We start from the raw sequence: 19,626 nt of genomic DNA, 5'->3' as shown, positions 1-19,626 counted from the left end.
TGTACAAAATCTCAGAATCAGCTTGGCATAATGATGGGTACCTTGGTTTTGAGAACTATCATAAGTATTATTTAGCATAGTTTTTAAATTATCCAACTAAGTGGTGACTCAAATTTAGAATACACAGTAACAACAAATAGAAAGGCAGCTACAAAAATATCTAGGGAGTTGCGTTGATGCATTGAATTAGATTTAACTTTGATACAGTCAAAGTCATGCAACCAGGACATAGCTATACAAAATAAAGGAACAAAAACGGTTGAAGATTTTATTGTATTTATTATGTTGCTGGTGATCGGTACCAATGTGTAGTGGTTTTAAATAACTTGAGGAGAGGAGAACAGTCTTCAGGTGTAAACATCTAGAGCCAATTGGTTGCAGCAGTGTGTGAAAACAAGTATTGCTGGGTCACAGCAGTTGCAAGAAAGGGCAGAATGTAGTGGTAAACAAAAATGTAACATGAAAAATCAAGTTGATTCCCTATCAGAAAGGCATATATAATGTTATGCGCTTTTAAGCAATAGAGAGGGCAGCTGCACTTCTTACTCCAGACAACTGACATTTTAGAGGTGCACTAAAATTATGTGGTGGTATAACGGGCACACTATTGTGCTAGTGGCACAACTAACTTTGGAGCCTTCTCAGTACTGTGACTTATAGTCCACTACCTTCCTTAAGCGCTCTTGCCTGCTCTGGCCCACAGTGTAAGCAAATATCTAGCACCACTGTCTCGTTCTTTGGTCAACAATGCTCCACTGGTAGGGTACAGTGTTGAATTCGACTCACTGCAATAAAGAAGTATAGCGACTTGGTAAAATGTGGAGAAACCAAGCAAGAATAGTGTAGGAAGACATGCTGAAATAACTTTGCATAATATCCAGAAGAGTCTGGTGGGATACATTAGAGCTATACAATCAATCAAAGGGTTGTAATTTCTAGGAAAGGAACGTATTGTTCAATAGAATAAGATCTTTTGGTTAGAAAACTAAAATGATAATTCAGTGTATAGGCATGTATGTGTACGTTTTAATTACCCCTTGAAATTGCTTTCAGATCAAGGTAGTTTATCTGCTTAGGGTTCAGCCATAGGTTTAATAGAGGGATATGTACATTAGTATAGTTATTGGGTTACTCCACCATCAAATTTTTACATTTATTATTTTTCAAGTTGTCATATAATAACAAGGCCGTGTCATTTTATCATGCTATAACTTGCTTGATATTTCTCTGTAATGTTGACTGGCAGGTTTTTAATAGAACAAGTTCTCATAACCTACTCTTGGTGAATATGGTTTCTCTTCATGCCATACAGAACTCTATCTGGAAGAACTCACTGACCGTGTTGAGGAGGTGGACATGGAGTGTCAGACTGATGCATTCTTGGACAGACCCCCAACACCTCTCTTCATTCCAGCAAAGACTGGTGCTGATGTGGCCACTCAAATAGAAGAGGGCGAGGTTGAGTACATGCTCCAAAGTTTACAACTATGGTCATATATTTTTTGCTTTACATTTATATTTGTTTCCTGATGTCTTTCCCAGCTCTTTGATTTTGACATTGAGGTCAAACCTATGCTGGAAGTGTTGGTTGGAAAGACAATTGAGCAAGCGCTCCTTGAAGTTATGGAAGAGGAAGAGCTGGCCAACCTTCGTGCGATGCAACGGGCATTTGAGGAACTGCGTAATGCAGAGCTAGCAGAAGTTCAGCGTTTGGAAGACAAGGAAAGGAGGCACAGAGAGGAAAAGGTGGGCATATGCTGTGCTTTATAAATCTTAATTTTGTTACCAAAACAGACTACAGGAATGAAATAGATTGTTTTTTTTCCCTTCATATGACACAATACTCTGAAACCACCTCTTAGAGGCCATAAAACGTGCTTCTTTATTGGTGTACTTCAGTATAGGTCTCAAAACCAGGTTCTACACAATCTTCCAACTTTCCTAGACTGAATTGTATTCCCTCCAACACTCCACAATTTGTGTTGTTGTGTTTCTGATCCTTTTCTCTGTAGTGTCCTCGATTCACATTGTAAATGTGCCTGTATGTCTCCTTATCCGCAAATGTGACTGTATGTCTCCTTATCCGCAAATTTGACTTATGAAATCTATTTTTGTGGGCATCCTTCCAATGCCTGTGGAGCTACGTTTGCACTTTTTAAATACCCCTAAGAAGATACATAATGAACATGAAAACTTGCTGGCTTGATTCAGATTAAACCAAACATTAGAATGGTAAAGTATTTTGCAATCTTAGTCTGAGTGGGGTTCATGCACCTAAAAAGTGATAATTACTATTCTTTCATCTTTAATGTCTGTATTTAATTCATCCACAAATATTTCAGCTTCTTAAATGCATTATATGTTAAGTTGTGCCTCAATTCTAATTTTGTAACATTTCTGTTTCTGAATCGAGGGAAACCTCTATTACCAAATTTAACTTTCTCCCTCCCTTTCCGATCCTACCCTTTTGTTGAGGCTTTTCTTCTGCTTGAGCACACCGGCCTCCTTTTCTTTCCTTGAAATCTGCTTGCCCTCCCACTAACCTTGCCACTGTTCTCTTGCAGACTCCACAGTTATCCCATTATCATGGTCAAATGTTTGAGATGTCACTTGGGAAGATTTTTATGTTTTAGTGAAATCCGTATGATGGCTGAAATTCAGGTTTGGATTAAGGTTTCAAGATTTTAATCTCTGAATGCCACTGGCTAGTGACGCTTTGCTGTGCTGTTTTGTCTCTTCTGCACTTTGGTGGGTAGAGAGTCCTTGTATTGTGAATATTGCCCACAAAGGTGTTCTGCTTTCCCTCTTATCTCATAACCGAGCTTACAGAACCTCTCTGGAATGCACTTCTGAGTTTAAAGCAGACATTTATTGTTATTAATTCCCCACCCACAAGTTCCTAAGAGACTAAATTAGTAGATTGGAAGCACACGTTCAAAAGTAGTCGCAACAATGAAAGCAAAATAGTACTTCTCAGTTGCAATGTACACAGCAAATATAGGTGAGTATATTGTAGCATAACTTCAAAGCAAAGCATAAAAGTCAAGATTCATCACCGTATAGGCAAGGCGGTAGGGCCTATATTCAGCTTCATCTTTCTGGGGTCTGCAAGTTGATGACTCCGGTCAACTGCGAGAAAGAGATTCTCTACCCAAACAGGAGGCAGGCAACTGACGTCTAGTTCCTGTCTGAAGTCAAGCAGATTTAATCTACCTCACCGTAGCCCAGAGTCATCCTTAAAAGCAAACTCAGTGTGAGAGCCGAAGAACCTTGGAGAGAGGCCAGTTCTCCTGAGCTCCCCCTTCACAGACTGGATTGCGAGGTAAACACAAAATCTACGTGCTCTTATCAGCTAAGGTCTGGTGTGAAGAAAACAGCTTGGTCCATCTTGTGGAAAAACACAGCTTGGAAAAACGCAGCTCATCTGCAATGTCTCAACTGCAATGTCTAAGCCCACGTGAAAGCCAATAGGCAGCTAACCTAAATAGCAAATGTAATGTCTAATGTCATGACAAAGCCAATAGGCAGCTAAGCTGAATACAGAATGTAATGGCTAATGCCATGTCAAAGCCAATAGGCAGCTAACCTAAATATCAAATGTAATGTCTAATGTCATGGCAAAGCCAATAGGCAGCTAAACTGAATACAAAATGTAATGGCTAATGCCATGTCAAAGCCAATAGGCAGCTAAACTGAATACAGAATGTAATGGCTAATGCCATGTCAAATCCAATAGGCAGCTAAACTGAACAAAACATATAGGGGGTCATTACGACCTCGGCGGTCTTTGAAAAAGACCGCTGAGGCCGCGGGAAACAGAATACCGCCATTGCCGGCGGTATTCCTAGCTCCCTATTATGACATTTCCGCTGGGCCAGCGGACGGTAACAGTGTTACCGTCCGCTGTCCCAGCGGAAATGTCACATCAACATTGCTGCCGGCTCATAATAGAGCCGGCGGCAATGCTGATGTGCAGCGGGTGCAGTAGCGAAATTCGGGCAGTGAAATGCGCGACGGGGCTATGCCTGGGGGCCCCTGCACTGCCCATGCCAAGTGCATGGGCAGTGCAGGGGCCCCCAGGGGTACCCCAAGTCCCCTTACCACCAGCCTTTCAATGGCGGTGTGTACCGCCACGGACAGGCTGGCGGTCGGGGACTCATAATCCCCAGGGCAGCGGTGCATGCACCGCTGCCCTGGGGATTATGACCGCCAGGCGCAATCCTGGCGGGAAAGTGGAGGGGCCGGCGGTATGGCCGTGGCTTTTCCGCCACGGTCATAATTGCTGGCAGAACGCCGCCAGCCTGTTGGCGGTGTTACTGCCAACTTACCACCGGCCGCCAGGGTCGTAATGACCTCCATAATGTGCTACTAGTGAACATTGAGCAACTAATATGCACAGTGGTGAAACACAAAGTCATTGGTCAAACACAATTAATAGCATCCCATTCCACCCTATGACCAATTAATTTTTGTTTCATACCTCTTATTTCAAACAAAAACAACTAATAACAACAAAACAAAAACATTATAAGCAAATCAGATTTGAATGATAAAAGCAATCACTGTAAAGCAATGGAAGTGGATTAACATATTGATCTCATAACCTTTCACATCAGATACATCTACACAGAACAGACTGAAACTTACATTGTCTCTAAAACAACAAGTTGATGTAGCAGGGGTTCTACTCCTGTAAAGGTACACAGTCCACCTGAAAGGTTTGCTGGCGAAAGTCAGAGTTCCACACGAAAAAAAAAACACAGACCATTAACTGTTAAGGTTGAGATCTGTTCTCAGTGTTATCAGTTAAGGAATGCACTTCAACTGCCAAAAACTGAGGGGTATTTTGTTCCATGCCCGGCACACACGGAGGCTCAGACTGGCTCACAGCTGTCTAAACCCCCTCTTCACTGGAATGGGAAAAGCCAGATTCTTCTAAAACAGCAGTTTTATAGCTCTCAGCATTATCTTGCATTAATGTGTTCTGGCTAATTTGCTCACGTAAATTCTTATTTTCATGTTCCAACTGCCTACATCTCTCCTGCATTTTTTTGTAAGCAGATAAAAGTATCCAAACCCTTCTGTCAAAAACAAAAGGAACATCATTGCTTTCAAAAGGCACATTTTCTAAATATGCTTTATCACAGCAAGAAAACATGTTTCTCACAGCACCATCAGGCAGTTTAACTTCAGATGCATTTTCAAACATGGTCCGCCGTGCTTCTGTAATTCTCTAAACAACAAAAAACAATTACACTTTTAAATAGTGCACTTAGAAATCTCTAATTTCCCGACTCTGAAAACTGACGACTACAGCAAAATGTTCTGCTTTCCCTCTTATCTCATAACCTCTCTGGAATGCACTTCTGAGTTTAAAGAAGACATTTATTGTTATTAATTCACCACCCACAAGTTCCTTAGAGACGAAATTAGTAGATTGGAAGCACACATTCAAAAGTAGTCGCAGCAATGAAAGCAAAATATATCAAAGTACTTCTCAGTTGCAATGTACACAGCAAATATAGGTGATTATATTGTAGCATAACTTCAAAGCAAAGCATAAAAGTCAAAATTCATCACCGTATGGGCAAGGCAGTAGGGCCTGTATTCAGCTTCATCTTTCTGGGGTCTGCAAGTTGATGACTCCGGTCAACTGCGAGAAAGAGATTCTCTACCCAAACGGGAGGCAGGCAACTGATGTCTAGTTCCTGTCTGAAGTCAAGCAGATTTAATCTACCTCACCGTAGCCCAGAGTCATCCTTAAAAGCAAACTCAGTGTGAGAGCCGAAGAACCTTGGAGATAGGCCAATTCTCCTGAGCTCCCCGTTCTCAGACTGGATTGCGAGGTAAACACAAAATCTACGTGCTCTTATCAGCTAAGGTCTGGTGTGAAGAAAACAGCTTGGTCCATCTTGCGGAAAAACACAGCTTGGAAAAACACAGCTCATCTCCAATGTCTCAACTCAAATGTCTAAGCCCACGTTAAAGCCAATAGGCAGCTAACCTAAATAGCAAGTGTAATGTCTAATGTCATGTCAAAGCCAATAGGCAGTTAAGCTGAATACAGAATGTAATGGCCAATGCCATGTCAAAGCCAATAGGCAGCTAACCTAAATATCAAATGTAATGTCTAATGTCATGTCAAAGCCAATAGGCAGTTAAACTGAATACAGAATGTAATGGCTAATGCCATGTCAAAGCCAATAGGCAGCTAAACTGAATACAGAATGTAATGGCTAATGCCATGTCAAAGCCAATAGACAGCTAAATTGAACAAAACATATAAGGGGGTCATTCTGACCCTGGTGGTCATGGACCGCCAGGGCCAACGACCGCAGAAGCACCGCCAACAGGCTGGCGGTGCTTCCGGGGCAATTCTGACCGCGGCGGTAAAGCCGCGGTCAGAAAAGGGAAACCGGTGGTTTCCCGACGGTTTTCCCCTGCCCCAGGGAATCCTCCGTGGCGGCGCTGCTTGCAGCGCCGCCATGGGGATTCCGACCCCCTTACCGCCATCCTGTTCCTGGCGATTTTCACCGCCAGGAACAGGATGGCGGTAACGGGTGTCGTGGGGCCCCCTAACAGGGCCCCATAAAGATTTTCAGTGTCTGCTTTGCAGACACTGAGAATCGCGACGGGTGCCACTGCACCCGTCGCACCCCTTCAACTCCGCCGGCTCCATTCGGAGCCGGCATCCTCGTTGAAGGGGGTTTCCCGCTGGGCCGGCGGGTGGCCTTCTGGCGGTCGCCCGCCGGCCCAGCGGGAAAGTCAGAATGACCGCCGCGGTCATTTGACCGCGGTACGGTCTTCTGGCGGTTCCCGCCAGGCGGGCGGCTTTCGCCGCCCGCGGGGGTCAGAATGACCCCCATAATGTGCTACTGGTGAACATTGAGCAACTAATATGCGTAGTGGTGAAACATAAAGTCATTGGTCAAACATAATTAATAGCATCACAAAAGGGTGCGAGGGATGCTGGTGCCTGGATAGAACCATGGGGAATGGGCATCCCTGACCAATAGCCCTCTTGTGACTCAGAAGAGAACTTAGTATTTAGTTAGACAAACAATAACATGCTAACTAAAGAACCACAGTTTTTGATTAGCCCTTTTGTGATGTCATGAAGCTATGTTCTGGTATCGCACTGTATTATGAAATGTTTATCACATGTGCAATAATTGTTTAGAAAACTAGATTGGGGCTGGCACTTTGGGACATTATTTTTAGATATACATTCAAGGAAGATGTCCAGGTTTTTATTCTAAGCAACTAGCATGGTCCAGCACAGCCTAGCAGCTTCTGAAGAAGCTAAATCACTGGAAGATAACTGTTAGGCTCAAAAATAAGTACTGGCTAGGAGAGATGTGACAGCTGAAGTGGAGGATGTTCTTTTCAAAGCTGCAGAAAAGGCGGAAGCTTTCCTGAAAATATGGGAAAGCTACATAGAAATGTATTTTTTTATGAGAGGCGAGTGAACATTCCTAAAGGAAAAAAGCTTTATGTTATATGCAATGCTGGCTTCAGATCCTCATTTGCTTAACACACACAGCTAATGTAATAAAGAAGTACAGAAATTGTAATTGAAAAGAAATGTAAAAAAAAAAATACACTTTCTTCAGGAACGCCGGCGAAAGCAACAGAGGGAGGCGCTCATGAAAGAGAAAGAGACCGCGGAAAAAATTGCAGCTCGAGCCTTTGCCCAGCGTTACCTTGCTGATCTGATTCCATCTGTGTTTAGCAATCTTCGGGATAGCGGCTACTTCTATGATCCAGTAGAAAGAGGTTTGCACTTTTTCTATCACATCAACCATGTCAACTCTCATCTTTGAAAGTAGAGATGCTTAAACTCTAAAGTCTCTTGAACAAATGCTTGTTGAACATCCATGGGAAATATTGGGTACAATCGCACAAACTTATAATATGGGATGGTAGTTTTTGTGCAGCATTTTTCTCTCCATAACTGCTGTATTATCAGTGTGTTTAGCAATGTGGTTGTATACTTTGATTTAGGAGCATATTATACAGGTATGAAACTGAAGTATAAGTGAATACCTCATCGGAAATACAAATCTATAGAATTTTGGTATTGAAAGGTTACCAGACATGAAGTCGAGGTGGAGTGCAAAAAGCATTGTATGCATCAAGCTGAAAATGAAAAAGATGTTGGGTCCTGTTTATAAAGGCATACATAAGTAGTACTCTTTTGCTTACTCTTAGATGCCTTTGTGAACTGGCCCTAAGCATATAAAAGAGAATAAAATGGCAATAGTCAAGGAGTATTCATATACCATTTTTATGAACACAAAGGACTGTGCTCTCTTTGCACTTTTACTAAGATAGTTGGACGTTGCTGTTTCACGAAGGCATATAAAAGTACTTAAAGGAGTACTTCTGTAGATCTACTTCCTGATGCTTTTGTGAATTGGGCTTGTAGTCTTTTGTAGTCATGAATTGCTTTCTCCAAACAGTAGTTATTATTTGGCACAGCCTTTTCTTTCTTGTTTTGTCAAGTGGGTATTAGCATAACGCAGCCTAAATTTGCTCTTTTGATGTTGATAATTCCTCACAGTGCTTGGGATATGTGGACAAAGTATAAGCACCAATTCTCATCCTAGTGTCTTTGAGGGTGATGTTTTCGGTCTGGCCTTGAGACAGTCAAAAACATATAAGTACACTGTTCTGAGGTAAATAAGCCTCTGTACCAGCTTGGAGTGGAGAAACAGTCACCAGAGGCATTATCCAGTTAGGAGTAAGAGCCCTCACCCACCTTTAGGTGGCATGCTTCTTCATCGGGCTTGCTCCTCGTCGGGCGGGTGCTGAAAAGCCAGACTGGCCCCGCAAAGGGGATCTAAGCTGGAGATCTTTTTGATGGGTGGCAACTAAAATTGGAAGTGCAAAATGTGTCCCAGTGAATAGTGTAGTGAAAGACTGGTAAAAGAGTGAGATAAAATTTGCTACAGGTACTACAGTTGTATTTTTCTGTGAATGTTGGTACCTATGTCAAGATTAAAAACAGAATGGACAAGTCACCGGAGATAATGCATTGTATTATACAGCATGGATTTGCACAGTGGGGTTTCATATGTAAGCACCTCTGCACTTTGGGATTTCAGAATGCATTATACAGTATTTATTTGCATGATAGGATCAAGCAGCCCTTTGCATGAATGCACATATTCACTTCGAGACCTAAGAATGCGCTTTATATTATGAACCTATAGGTTACAATTCATTTTATAATAAATGATGCTCAAGATGTGAAATGATTGATATGATACCATGCAAGATCATTTATCATTCTCTACATCATACGTGTGTTGAGATAAGTAGACAGCAAAAACTCAGAGAATAATAAGAGCTTAAAATCATCAGTGTTATCGGCAATTGGGAGCGATGCCCAACTATTGGTAATTAACATTATGCCAAAGAAAACATGGAAGTGAATTTTGGCAAACCTGAGAATCCTTGTTATGAAATTAAAAGTAAAACTGTAGGAGGCAGATTATGCTGAAGCTATTATAAAATGATACAATGCACGAATTAAATTGAGCAAAATGAATGTAAGACATTACAAGTTAAACTTGTATTAATTGTTAAATATTATGGATGATGGAAGAGACTAAACTTGATGCTTTGAGAGTATGTCCAGCCCTGCTTTATGATTAAAATGTTAATTTAACGGTTGCATATTCCATAAGAATTCTGTAATAATTAACATGGAGAGGCTGATCTCTGCTTTTATTTCTTCTTTCATTTTATGTTTTTTATATTTTTTGTGAAAGGTCATTTTTTACTTATGTTTTCTGCAAAGATATGCGCATCCTTCTAGACAGTGTCATTTTTACGTCTTATTACTTTATAACTTAATTTTTTTTATTGCCTACTGCAAATCTTACCCAAAAATGAAATAAAATAAAACCACAGGCCTGCCAAGGCCAGAGATTTAGATTCCCAATGCTTGTTGGATAGTGTGCTACCAACATTTACAGTAAATATCTTGAATGTAAAGGGATCCGTCAATGAATGATGGGTGCTAGTGATGTGGTTTATCATGAAACTCTTTCAGAATGCTCTTTGTACCAAGATTACCATCAAATGTAGTGTATAAGAGAAGCATTCATACATACATATCCCCTACTTGCAAAGTGCACCCCCTCATCTAAGGATTTAAAATGTATTTGCTTGAGGTCTTACAAAGGTAGACCTTCATAGCTTAACCCATTCTATGTCAGATGAAAACGGTCCTTGAGATTAAAAAAAAAATCCACTTTCTCCAGCGACTTCCAGTTCTATTCAGCAAACCATTCTATTTTTGACCAGCAGACACCAAAGAATATGCTATGAGTTTCAACCAAATTACAGCATTCAATGAGACAGTTTTCTTTCGCATTTAAATTTATTTAATCAGGAGCAGAACTGATGTGAATCAATGGGACACAAAGGTAAGGAAAGTGTAAGGATTAGGTCTCCATTGCTGCCCCATCATTTTCTAAAAAAAAACTTTGATGGTTTTTGTTGGATGGCATGTGGGGAGATGGTTAATCAATAACAAGCCAGATTATCCTATGCTCGTAGAGCAGTGGGTCTGCCTCTCTTATCTCAGGTGTCATAGAGAAATGTGCTCTTACCATATCTGGCATAACTTAGAGGGGGAACTGGCTTTGGAAATATGGGATCTGAAGCGTTAACAAGAGGTGATAAGTGAAATCCAAATGTTACATGCGCAAGCATGCTTTATAGTGTTGCTGAGTGTTCCAAATTCAATGTCTGTTTCTAATCTCTAAAGGAATTATGTTCTACGTTATGACCTGGTGTAGAGAAGAAATTGCTTGAAAACACAAATGTTTGTATATCAGTTCTTTTTTTATTGATCCCATAGTTCTTGCAGTTTATCCTGCATTTTATTCATATCAGGTTGGTACAGCCAACATGTTTCACCCCGTTACAGTGCCTGGACGTTTTTGAGAACTTGGGCCTCATTATGAGGCTGGCCGTCTTGAGACCGCCAGCCTCACGGTGGCGGTCAGGAACCCCGCTGTTGTGGCAGTCTGGCCACCACATTAAGACCTGCCGGTCAGACCACCAAGGTACCACCATCTCTGCCGGGATCAGGAATCCCGACGGGCTGATGGTGGCGGAGGTCAGAATCAGTTAGGGCGGCGCTGCATGCAGCCCCACCCTGCTCATTATGACCTGGTTTTCCGCCAGCCTTCTCATGGCAATTTTACCACCATGAAAAGGTGTCAGAACACAGGTGCAGGGGGTCACAGTGAGGCTTCTGCACTGCCCATGAACTTGGCAATGGCAGTGCAGGGGTCCCTCTACCCAGCACCTTCGCAATGTTCACTGTCTGCAGACAGTGAACATTGCGAAGGTGCTGGTGCACCCTGCAGGCAACAGCATTGCCGCCGGCTCGATTATGAGCCGGAGACAATGGTGCTGCCACTTTCCCGCTAGGCTGACTGGTGGAAACCTCGGATTCCCCCAGTCAGCCTAGCGGGAAAGTCTTAGTGGGTCCAGCGGGGAGGTAGCCAGTGTGGCAGCAATCTCCCCATCTGAGGTTCGGCAGACGGGTCTTCCTGTCTGCCGAACTCCTACTTAGGCCCTAAGTCCCAAGGTAAAAAGTCCGACCTGCTTGAACCTGGTTTCTGTAGTCTACTGGGCTCCATAGTGGTTGACCTCAAATCGCATCTAGGTCCTGTTCTACCGCAACCAATTGACCACAGTTGGCCCTTAACGCTTTTTGGTGCTATTTTCATTTAAAGAATTTAAAATGCATATCTCCGGTTCCCTTTATTGTGTTTTTGTTGTTTTGGTGTTATTTAATATATGGAAATGTACTTTATTTTTCTAAATTGGTTTGGGATTTTTCTTGTGTTGTGCTTTGAGTTTGTTACTGTTTTTGTTATTACATATACATTTTATATATAGCCTCCAAGTTACAAGGGACTGTGCTCAGGCTAATTTAGTGACTTGAGTGGTTCACCCTGACAAGGGTTATGCCTATTCCTTAAGGTGGGTAGTCCCCTAAAGAATAAAGTGCTTCCAAGGTGTATGAATTTATCTTTTGATGCAGAGGTTTCTCATGTATTAACGATTAACACGTTTGCATACATTTGATAACTGATATTAACATCATTAATGATTGAAGGTGTGCTGAGTGAATAATCTGCTTTGCAGCCAAATTCATTGCTATTAGACTTTCAACTTTCCAGGTTTCAGAGTTGATAGATTACGAGCTGCATGTCTGCAGTACCTTTTAATTGTGTTTGTCTATTATGAAGGTACAATTTTCTGACTTGTCCTTTGTACTAGTACCCCTACAGAGGCACTCCCACTTTATCAGTGCTTGTTCTACTGCAAAACTAATTACCAGCCACCAAAATGAAATTAATGGTTGGCCTCTGTGTAGAGTGTTTCCGCTTTGCTGGTAGTGACTGGTATTTTTGATGATGAAAACTAATTCTGACCTACTTTGCTGTGCATTTGGCCTCTGAGGAAAAAGATGGTTGTTTTTTAACTTGTGAGCTTGCGATGTGGGTTATCTGTGACCAAGGAGGGTCTGATGGGAAGTGCAGATGGCTGCTGGGCACTATGGTTGGTATAGTTTCTCAGGACATGCAGATATGTGGGCTTGACCAACTCCATTCTAGAGGTAATGCTCAAAATTCTGAAAGAAAGAGTTCGTCTACAGATAGGCTATAGATACACTATTGAGATTTGGAGTGAATTGATGGGCAAAAAACAGATGATTTGCAAGGCAGGTAAGAGACACAAATAGAGTGTTTCAGTGTTCACAGGAACCTGACTTGGAAAAAAGCAAAGCAAGGTTCCTTGAAAATAATTGTGACTTTATAAATTCCAGATGTGGAGACAGGATTCATTCCATGGCTGATGGCAAAAGTGGAAAAAACCATGGAGAAGAGCATTCTGGGAAGAACTATGCTTGATCGTAAGTCTCACACAATATTTAGAGAGCCCAATGTACAGAGATCAATTGCAGTATTTATTTTGTATTTCTAAGCAAATAGACCAAGTTTGTTAAATGCAGTTCTGTTTGAACATTGTGAATGAATATCCACCTTGATGTAATACATCCATAAGCACAATTGATGCATATATAGTTTGTACACTGATATAAAAGGCTCATGTTTAAGAGAAGGGGGAGAATCAGAGTAGATAAAGATTCTCATATTAATGCTCAAAGCAAACATGTCAATAAACAGCACAGAAAAGATGTGTCATACTAAATAAGAAACACATATGCTCATATTTACTGCAGATTGTGTTGCACTATGTTTAAACACACCAACCAGTTAGCTCTTAGTTACTTGGAAAAGAAAAGCTCCTGGTACCTTCTCAGAACAAATGTAATGAGTTTGAATCCTCACGTTGTTGAGGGGTTTGGAACTCCCAGCCATTGAATATAAAAGGACTAGCCAACCTGATCTTGTTGAGGAAGGTTCTCATCCATAAGCACAATTGATGCGTCCATAAGCACAATTGATGCATGTATAGTTTGTACACTGATATACAAGACTCATGTTTAACAGAAGGGGTAGAATCAGAATAGATGAAGATTCTCCTATTAATGCTATATTTACCTTTCTCTTAAAGCCACTATTATTTTCAATGCATTATTTTAGTCAGTTAACTCTGCTGAGGTGGAGGCAGATCAGTCACCCTTGATGAAGTGGCTGTTTTGCACCATGTTCCAACCTGCACAGTTAATCCAATCCTTGTTGAGACAGTGGTAGAGCCAGAGGTAGGCCGGTCACCTTGAGTACACTAAAAAGGTCTATTGCACTGCCACCTAGGATATGCTAAACACTACACCAGAGTTTTGGACAGGGAATTCACCATTTTTGCCAAACTCTCCATTACAGCTCTTCTCTAAACCAGGCTTTAAGACTTCAGCCAGCATGAAGCCTACCCTAAATCACTGAAGACCCTGTAAATGTACCTTGCTTAGTCACAGAGTTATTTCACCTGACCTGTAGGTGTATGTTCCTGTGGTTGACTGATGGAGTGAACAAACCATAAGATCCATGAACACTATTTTTTGCCCAACAGTCTGATATCCCTCATGTGAAAGGATCTCTGGAGAGTGAGTACAGGTCCACCCCGAGTTTATTTTGACACATTGCTTGATAACCGCAGCTAGAATTTCACTAGTCTGCTATTCCTTGCGTTAAGATGTAATCCGCTATACACTTTATCATATTTAAATGGGACAGGCTTAGTGTCACACACCAAAGGGCACACACTGCAATCCATCTTTGATTGAAATATACTGATTCATTTTTAAACACATTTTGTCCCTAACTTGGTCCTATCCCTATAGGATTTTGTTAGCTTTTCTTCCTACTATGAAACTGATTATGCCCAGTATCTCTTCACCACTGAATGAGGAGGTTTCTCAAACTGCTGACTCTTACTAATTTAATTTTCTCATTTGAGAACCGTGATTCTGGTCTAGTAGTGGGGGCTCAGAATCCCTTTTAGACCTGTTGTTGTAAACATAGATGAAGAATCTAAATACCATCTCCCGTGGAGAAGGTGCAGGCTTACATAGTGCTCCACTTTTCTTGTGAAACTGGAATTTTGGAGAGTCAAATCAATTATTATAATGGAATTAGGGAGCACTGTCCCCTGGAGATCAGGGCTGGCTTTAATGCCTGTTTCCTATTGTTCAGTAAACCTTTACACAATGAATGTACAATAGAATGTAAAGTTCCAAGGAATTCAAGCTATGTTCACCTTTATGAAAGCTAATAGCAGGAATGCAATACTCTACAAAGTGTTGTGTATATCTTTATAAACACCTTTTCAAGATAAAAGCAACACAGTAAAGCAAGATGAATAGCAAGGTAAAAATACTTGATAGACTTCTTATAATCATGTAAGCTCGTCTTCCTTTGATAGCAAAGTCAAGTCAACAAGACCATAGTGGACCCCTTCCAGCATCAGTCATTCAAGAATGTGCAGGACATCTATGCTGTTTAATGCACATATTTTATTCTCTCTTTAATGGAGTTTGCAATGCCCAGTATGCTAAAAAGATGTGTTGAATTCTGATTTGAAAGAACAAACTTTGAACCACCATTTTTAATCCATGGAATAACAGTTAAGGATGGTAATTATTGTACTCTGTCTGTCTGAATAGGTTTTGCACAGTGAGGCTGTGAGCTTATAAGTTCAGTCTATTTCAGTATAGACTGATCTCCACTATCACCTATTTTTCAATGATTCTCCTGTTTACCCAGATCCTCTGCTTCACAATAGAACATCAATCCAATGTGGCTGATTCTCATTGGATGCTGTCAAAGAAAACTCCCTGAGGTACAGCTGGCATCAGCTGAATCCCACCAAGTTGGAATATACTCCCATTTACAGCTATTTGCCCCCTTTTTAACAAGGGTGTTCAACTAAAATGAAACGTTAATAATCAGGGGTTCTTGGTTGATAGTCGTGTCACATTAAAGAAGTATCTCAATGCAATAATAAACATTTTCTTTCAATTGTGTATATAACAAAGAGTAGTTTCTCTAATTCCAGTGGAACTAGAAAGAACCATAGAGAAAGACTTCAGTTTGTGACTGGACTATAGAAACTGCATTTTCAATTGGTTCCCAATAATGTATACTGTGTTTGCAGTTTGTCCTAAACACCAACAAAAACCTCACTCTGAGATAAAGAAACAAGGAGTATGTGTGCATGTTCCTAAAAAAGACACACACAAGACCTTAGTGTTAAAAAGATTAATTTGTAAAATATTGTTAATAGTCCATGAAAATTTGTAAAGATCAGCCCCCAGCCTCCTAACTTGAAAAAAATGAATGTTATGCCTCATAATGAGCCCTGAGACTGTAGGTGTGTGTACTGCTATACTATTGAATCTGCTGTCAGTAGAATTGTTCTGACATAAAAATCATCCAAGAATCTGTAAGTGGATGATGGGATGGCTCTTTAACTCCTCCATAATATGTTGGATGGTGCCCTGAGAAGGTAAGTATATGTGTGTGGGTGTAGGTATCAAAGGAAACCTCTCAAGTAGAGTTCATTGGGCAGAGAATAATTGTACTTCCATACTCTTTCAGGTTGTAGAGGGGTACTGATCACAAGTAACTTGGAACATTACTGTTTCAGGCAAACTCCCTGATGTAATCTCCCTTGACATGACAGGAACTCGTCTTGATCACAGCACCCAGACTGTAAGGCTAGGATCCTCAGCATTCCCGTCATCCATTTTAACTATTTTCCTATTTGTAACTGCACCCAATAACGTCTTGTGTGACTTTGGGAGTGCCTAAATCTCTGGCAGTTACAATAACGGACTAGCCTACTTCATCATACATGCTCTCCATGAGTTCTTGTTTTTTTTTAAATTAATTTATTTGAGAAAAAAATGTAAGTCCCCATTTGTAACAAAGGGAAGGAAGTACCAAGCTTGTGTCCGTGCTCCTGCCTAAACCCCACAAAGGGATTAGCCCCTTAAAGCTGACCTCCACCAGCAAATAGAGAGAAAAAGAGGCAAGAGCAATCCCTCGCCCTTAATTCCTCCTTGTTGAGCCTTGTCTCTCAGTCATAGGACTGTCACATATTGATTTGTCAAAACAGATTGACTTCCCCCCAAGATGGGAACAGGGGAGCTAGCTGAATAGAAAGAGAAGAAAAATTCCTACATTTTGAGGCATTTCTGTGAACCGTTATTAGTCTAGGCTACCGATTCTTTTTACCGCAAATATCAAAACTATTTAGGTAGGGGAAGACGTACATAGCAAGTTAGTACAGATCTCCCTATGCGCTATTACTACAAATAGAAAATAAGATGCACCTGAAGCTTCCCTTCTTCGCCAACTAGACTCATCCCGGCCCCCTCCTGCACACCAAATATGACCAATGGTAGGCTTACCTCTATTTCTCTTTTCATTATGGCTGCTACAATCTTATCCACATATTGCCAGAAGGTTTGGATATCCGGACACTGCCACAACAAAAGTACATTGTCTGCATCTTCCAAAGCGCACTTTGGGCAGGAACTCTGCCTCTGGGCTTCTAATTTTACCAATTTTCTCAACATCCAGTAGGCACTGTGCACAGTAAACAGATGGCTGCTTCTGAGAGATGTAGAATTCACAACAAGTCAAAACGTGCGCATTGATACTTGACAAGGATGTGAGGAATTTGAGGCAAGCAGGTCCATTTTCCAAACAGCTTTCGGCAATGGAAGAGGGACATCCTCTGCTTGAACCAGGGACCAGTACAACCTTGATACCTCCTTCTTTAACTCCTGAGTACCTATTATATCTTTTTCCCAGTCCATATTGAGCCCTACCTCCAATTCTCCTGGTAGCCAGCTTTTTATTTGTAAATATTTAAATCTGAATAATCTGTCATTAGTCCAGCTGGCTCAGGAGTCCCATGAAATCAAGGAACCCCCCCATGATCAATTGTCCCTATCTTGGTACGCTTGCATGAGTTATTGTTCTTGTGGAGTGCAAGGAAATACCATTGCAGAATGTAGTACAATGCAAGTAGCATCTGGATTAATAAGTTGTTTTAGAGTTTTTATACTGCCTTCATGTCAAAACTCATTTGGCTATGACAGTGAAATGTTTTTTTTGGGTTGTTGCTAGTAACGTTTATTCCACACCACAGTATTTCCTCGTCATCACCAGCTGGAGTCTTCTCCAGAGAAAGAGAGCGAAATCATTCTGACTCATAATGTCATCTTCACACCCACTTTAAAAATCTTCAATGAAAGCTACACTTGTGTATGTTTGCCCTGGGCAGGATTGTTTGGTATTTCGGCTGTGAAGGCCTGATGGAGAGAAAATCACCTCTTGTTTTTTTGGTTTTCAGTGTCTGGTTATATAAATTAAGGCAATCAGCACCTCTCATAGGTAAGCTAAAATTGTGCCAAAAACTGGACAAGATGGTACTTTAAATTTAGAACCTTTGGCTGAGGGGGTTCCATTACCTCCGTGTCACAGCAGCCATCAGTCTCAACTAAGGATAGTCTTAATGATAAATGCCTGCAGAAGAGCCACAGAAAAATAGAATCTTTGGTTGGTTGTGAATCTAAGCCATCAGAAACGTAAAGTTGCTGCACAATGAGAACCGTGTGAGGAGGATCCCAACCCAAAAATAGTTCCCTCGCCCAAATAAGTGATCTTATAGGAGCAAAGAGAGAGGACTGCTTGAAGAAGAGATTCTGAGAGAAGGTAAACTGAAGGTGACTTTGTTCTCTTATCCCGTGAGAAAGATTCTTACTAAGGTGCCTGGGAAGATGGCGACTAACAAAGGACCACAACTGATGGGCGCAAGACATAAGTGATTACCACAGCTGGTAGAGATAAGAGGATGCCCACAACTGAAAGTGAATACTTCAGTACAAAAATGCCTCAGATCTAGGTGCTGAGACACGGGTAACATGACCCAAAGGAAGGGTTGCAGCCACAAGAATTCCTCCTCCCCTTCATACCTGGGTTTCAGTGCCCTAGTGAAGGTCATTAGAGAAAGTACAAAACGGCATTAGAGAGAGTACAAAATCAGATGTAAGGAGGATTCTGTGGAAATTAATGTGCCTGGACCGCCCTCACAGAGGGGAGTAATCTAGATGTTGATACACCCTTTGCTTATAAGCATCAAACCTGATTCTCTACATTTTGTCCTTGAAAGGTGTGAAGAACCACAGACATAAAATACAGCGTAAGATCCTTAATTAAGAGTTTTCTTCTTTTTCATGTTCAGCGAATCTTTGCACACCTTTGTCATTCTTAACAGAATCAAAGTGAATGTAAACTCCCTATGGTCAGGTGAAATCTTGCTTTTTTACCGGCCAAGCTGCTAGTGTCCCTAGGGAGATTATTCCTGATAAAATATCAAGCACCCCAGGTGAGGTAGCAGTTCATTCGTCCTCAGCACTGAATAAGCCTAAATGTTATTAAGCAAATTCAAGCATTATAATTTCACACCAAATGTTGTTGTTCAACTTTGCTTCAGAACAATTATGATATAAAAGGTATTAGGGGTTCTCAGCTGGTTAAGTGACTCTGTATTACCTGCATTTGGGAACCAGTACATACAGGTTCAGAAGAGGAGAGCCCCCTTATAGCCTTAGGACACTCCCTTCCAGGTTTCTCTGCTTATCTGCATTGCGTTAAGGGAAGAGCTGCACTATCCACAGTGCTGACTTTGGCTAATATTAGCAAGCCAGGGAGGAACAATGGCAATGGCTGAGGAGTGTTTCACAACTGGGTTTCAGACAACGCCTCTCCTTCTCCCTCATCCCCCAGTGCTCACTTAGGCGTTACACAGGGCGGAACACTTCTGGCTCAGAACCCACTGGAGATGCACATTTGGACCAGGGGCATGTGCCATTTTCTGGATATTACTGGCTTCAGATAACCTCTACATAACCTACAGCATGATTCATCATCCTATGAATTTATTATCACATTTGAAATAGGATTCCATTGGCTCCACCAGGTTGTTGTGCTTCAGCCTTGCCAAAAAACAGGAATTACCTGCAGGTCTAATAGTGTTAATTCAGATTTGATTTAAATATTTATACTGTCAGCGTGCCATTCCAGTTGAAATCCATGGGCCACTTCATTCTCCATTCTT

At 41.3% G+C, this 19,626-nt stretch overlaps 1 protein-coding gene across 1 annotated transcript in view; it reads left to right on the top strand.

The window, feature by feature from the left end:
- Positions 1–19,626, top strand: part of RSPH3 (radial spoke head 3) — a 78,451-nt gene that overhangs the window by 38,078 nt on the left and 20,747 nt on the right. Inside the window, exons 4-7 of the mRNA XM_069234592.1 lie at positions 1,313–1,458; positions 1,543–1,746; positions 7,614–7,776; positions 12,860–12,946. Coding sequence (XP_069090693.1) covers positions 1,313–1,458; positions 1,543–1,746; positions 7,614–7,776; positions 12,860–12,946 — 600 coding nt within the window. The remainder of the gene's footprint in view (positions 1–1,312; positions 1,459–1,542; positions 1,747–7,613; positions 7,777–12,859; positions 12,947–19,626) is intronic.

This window comes from Pleurodeles waltl, chromosome 5 (assembly GCF_031143425.1).
Source record: "Pleurodeles waltl isolate 20211129_DDA chromosome 5, aPleWal1.hap1.20221129, whole genome shotgun sequence".
Lineage (NCBI taxonomy): Eukaryota > Metazoa > Chordata > Amphibia > Caudata > Salamandridae > Pleurodeles > Pleurodeles waltl.
This window is presented reverse-complemented; position numbering and strand designations above follow the sequence as displayed.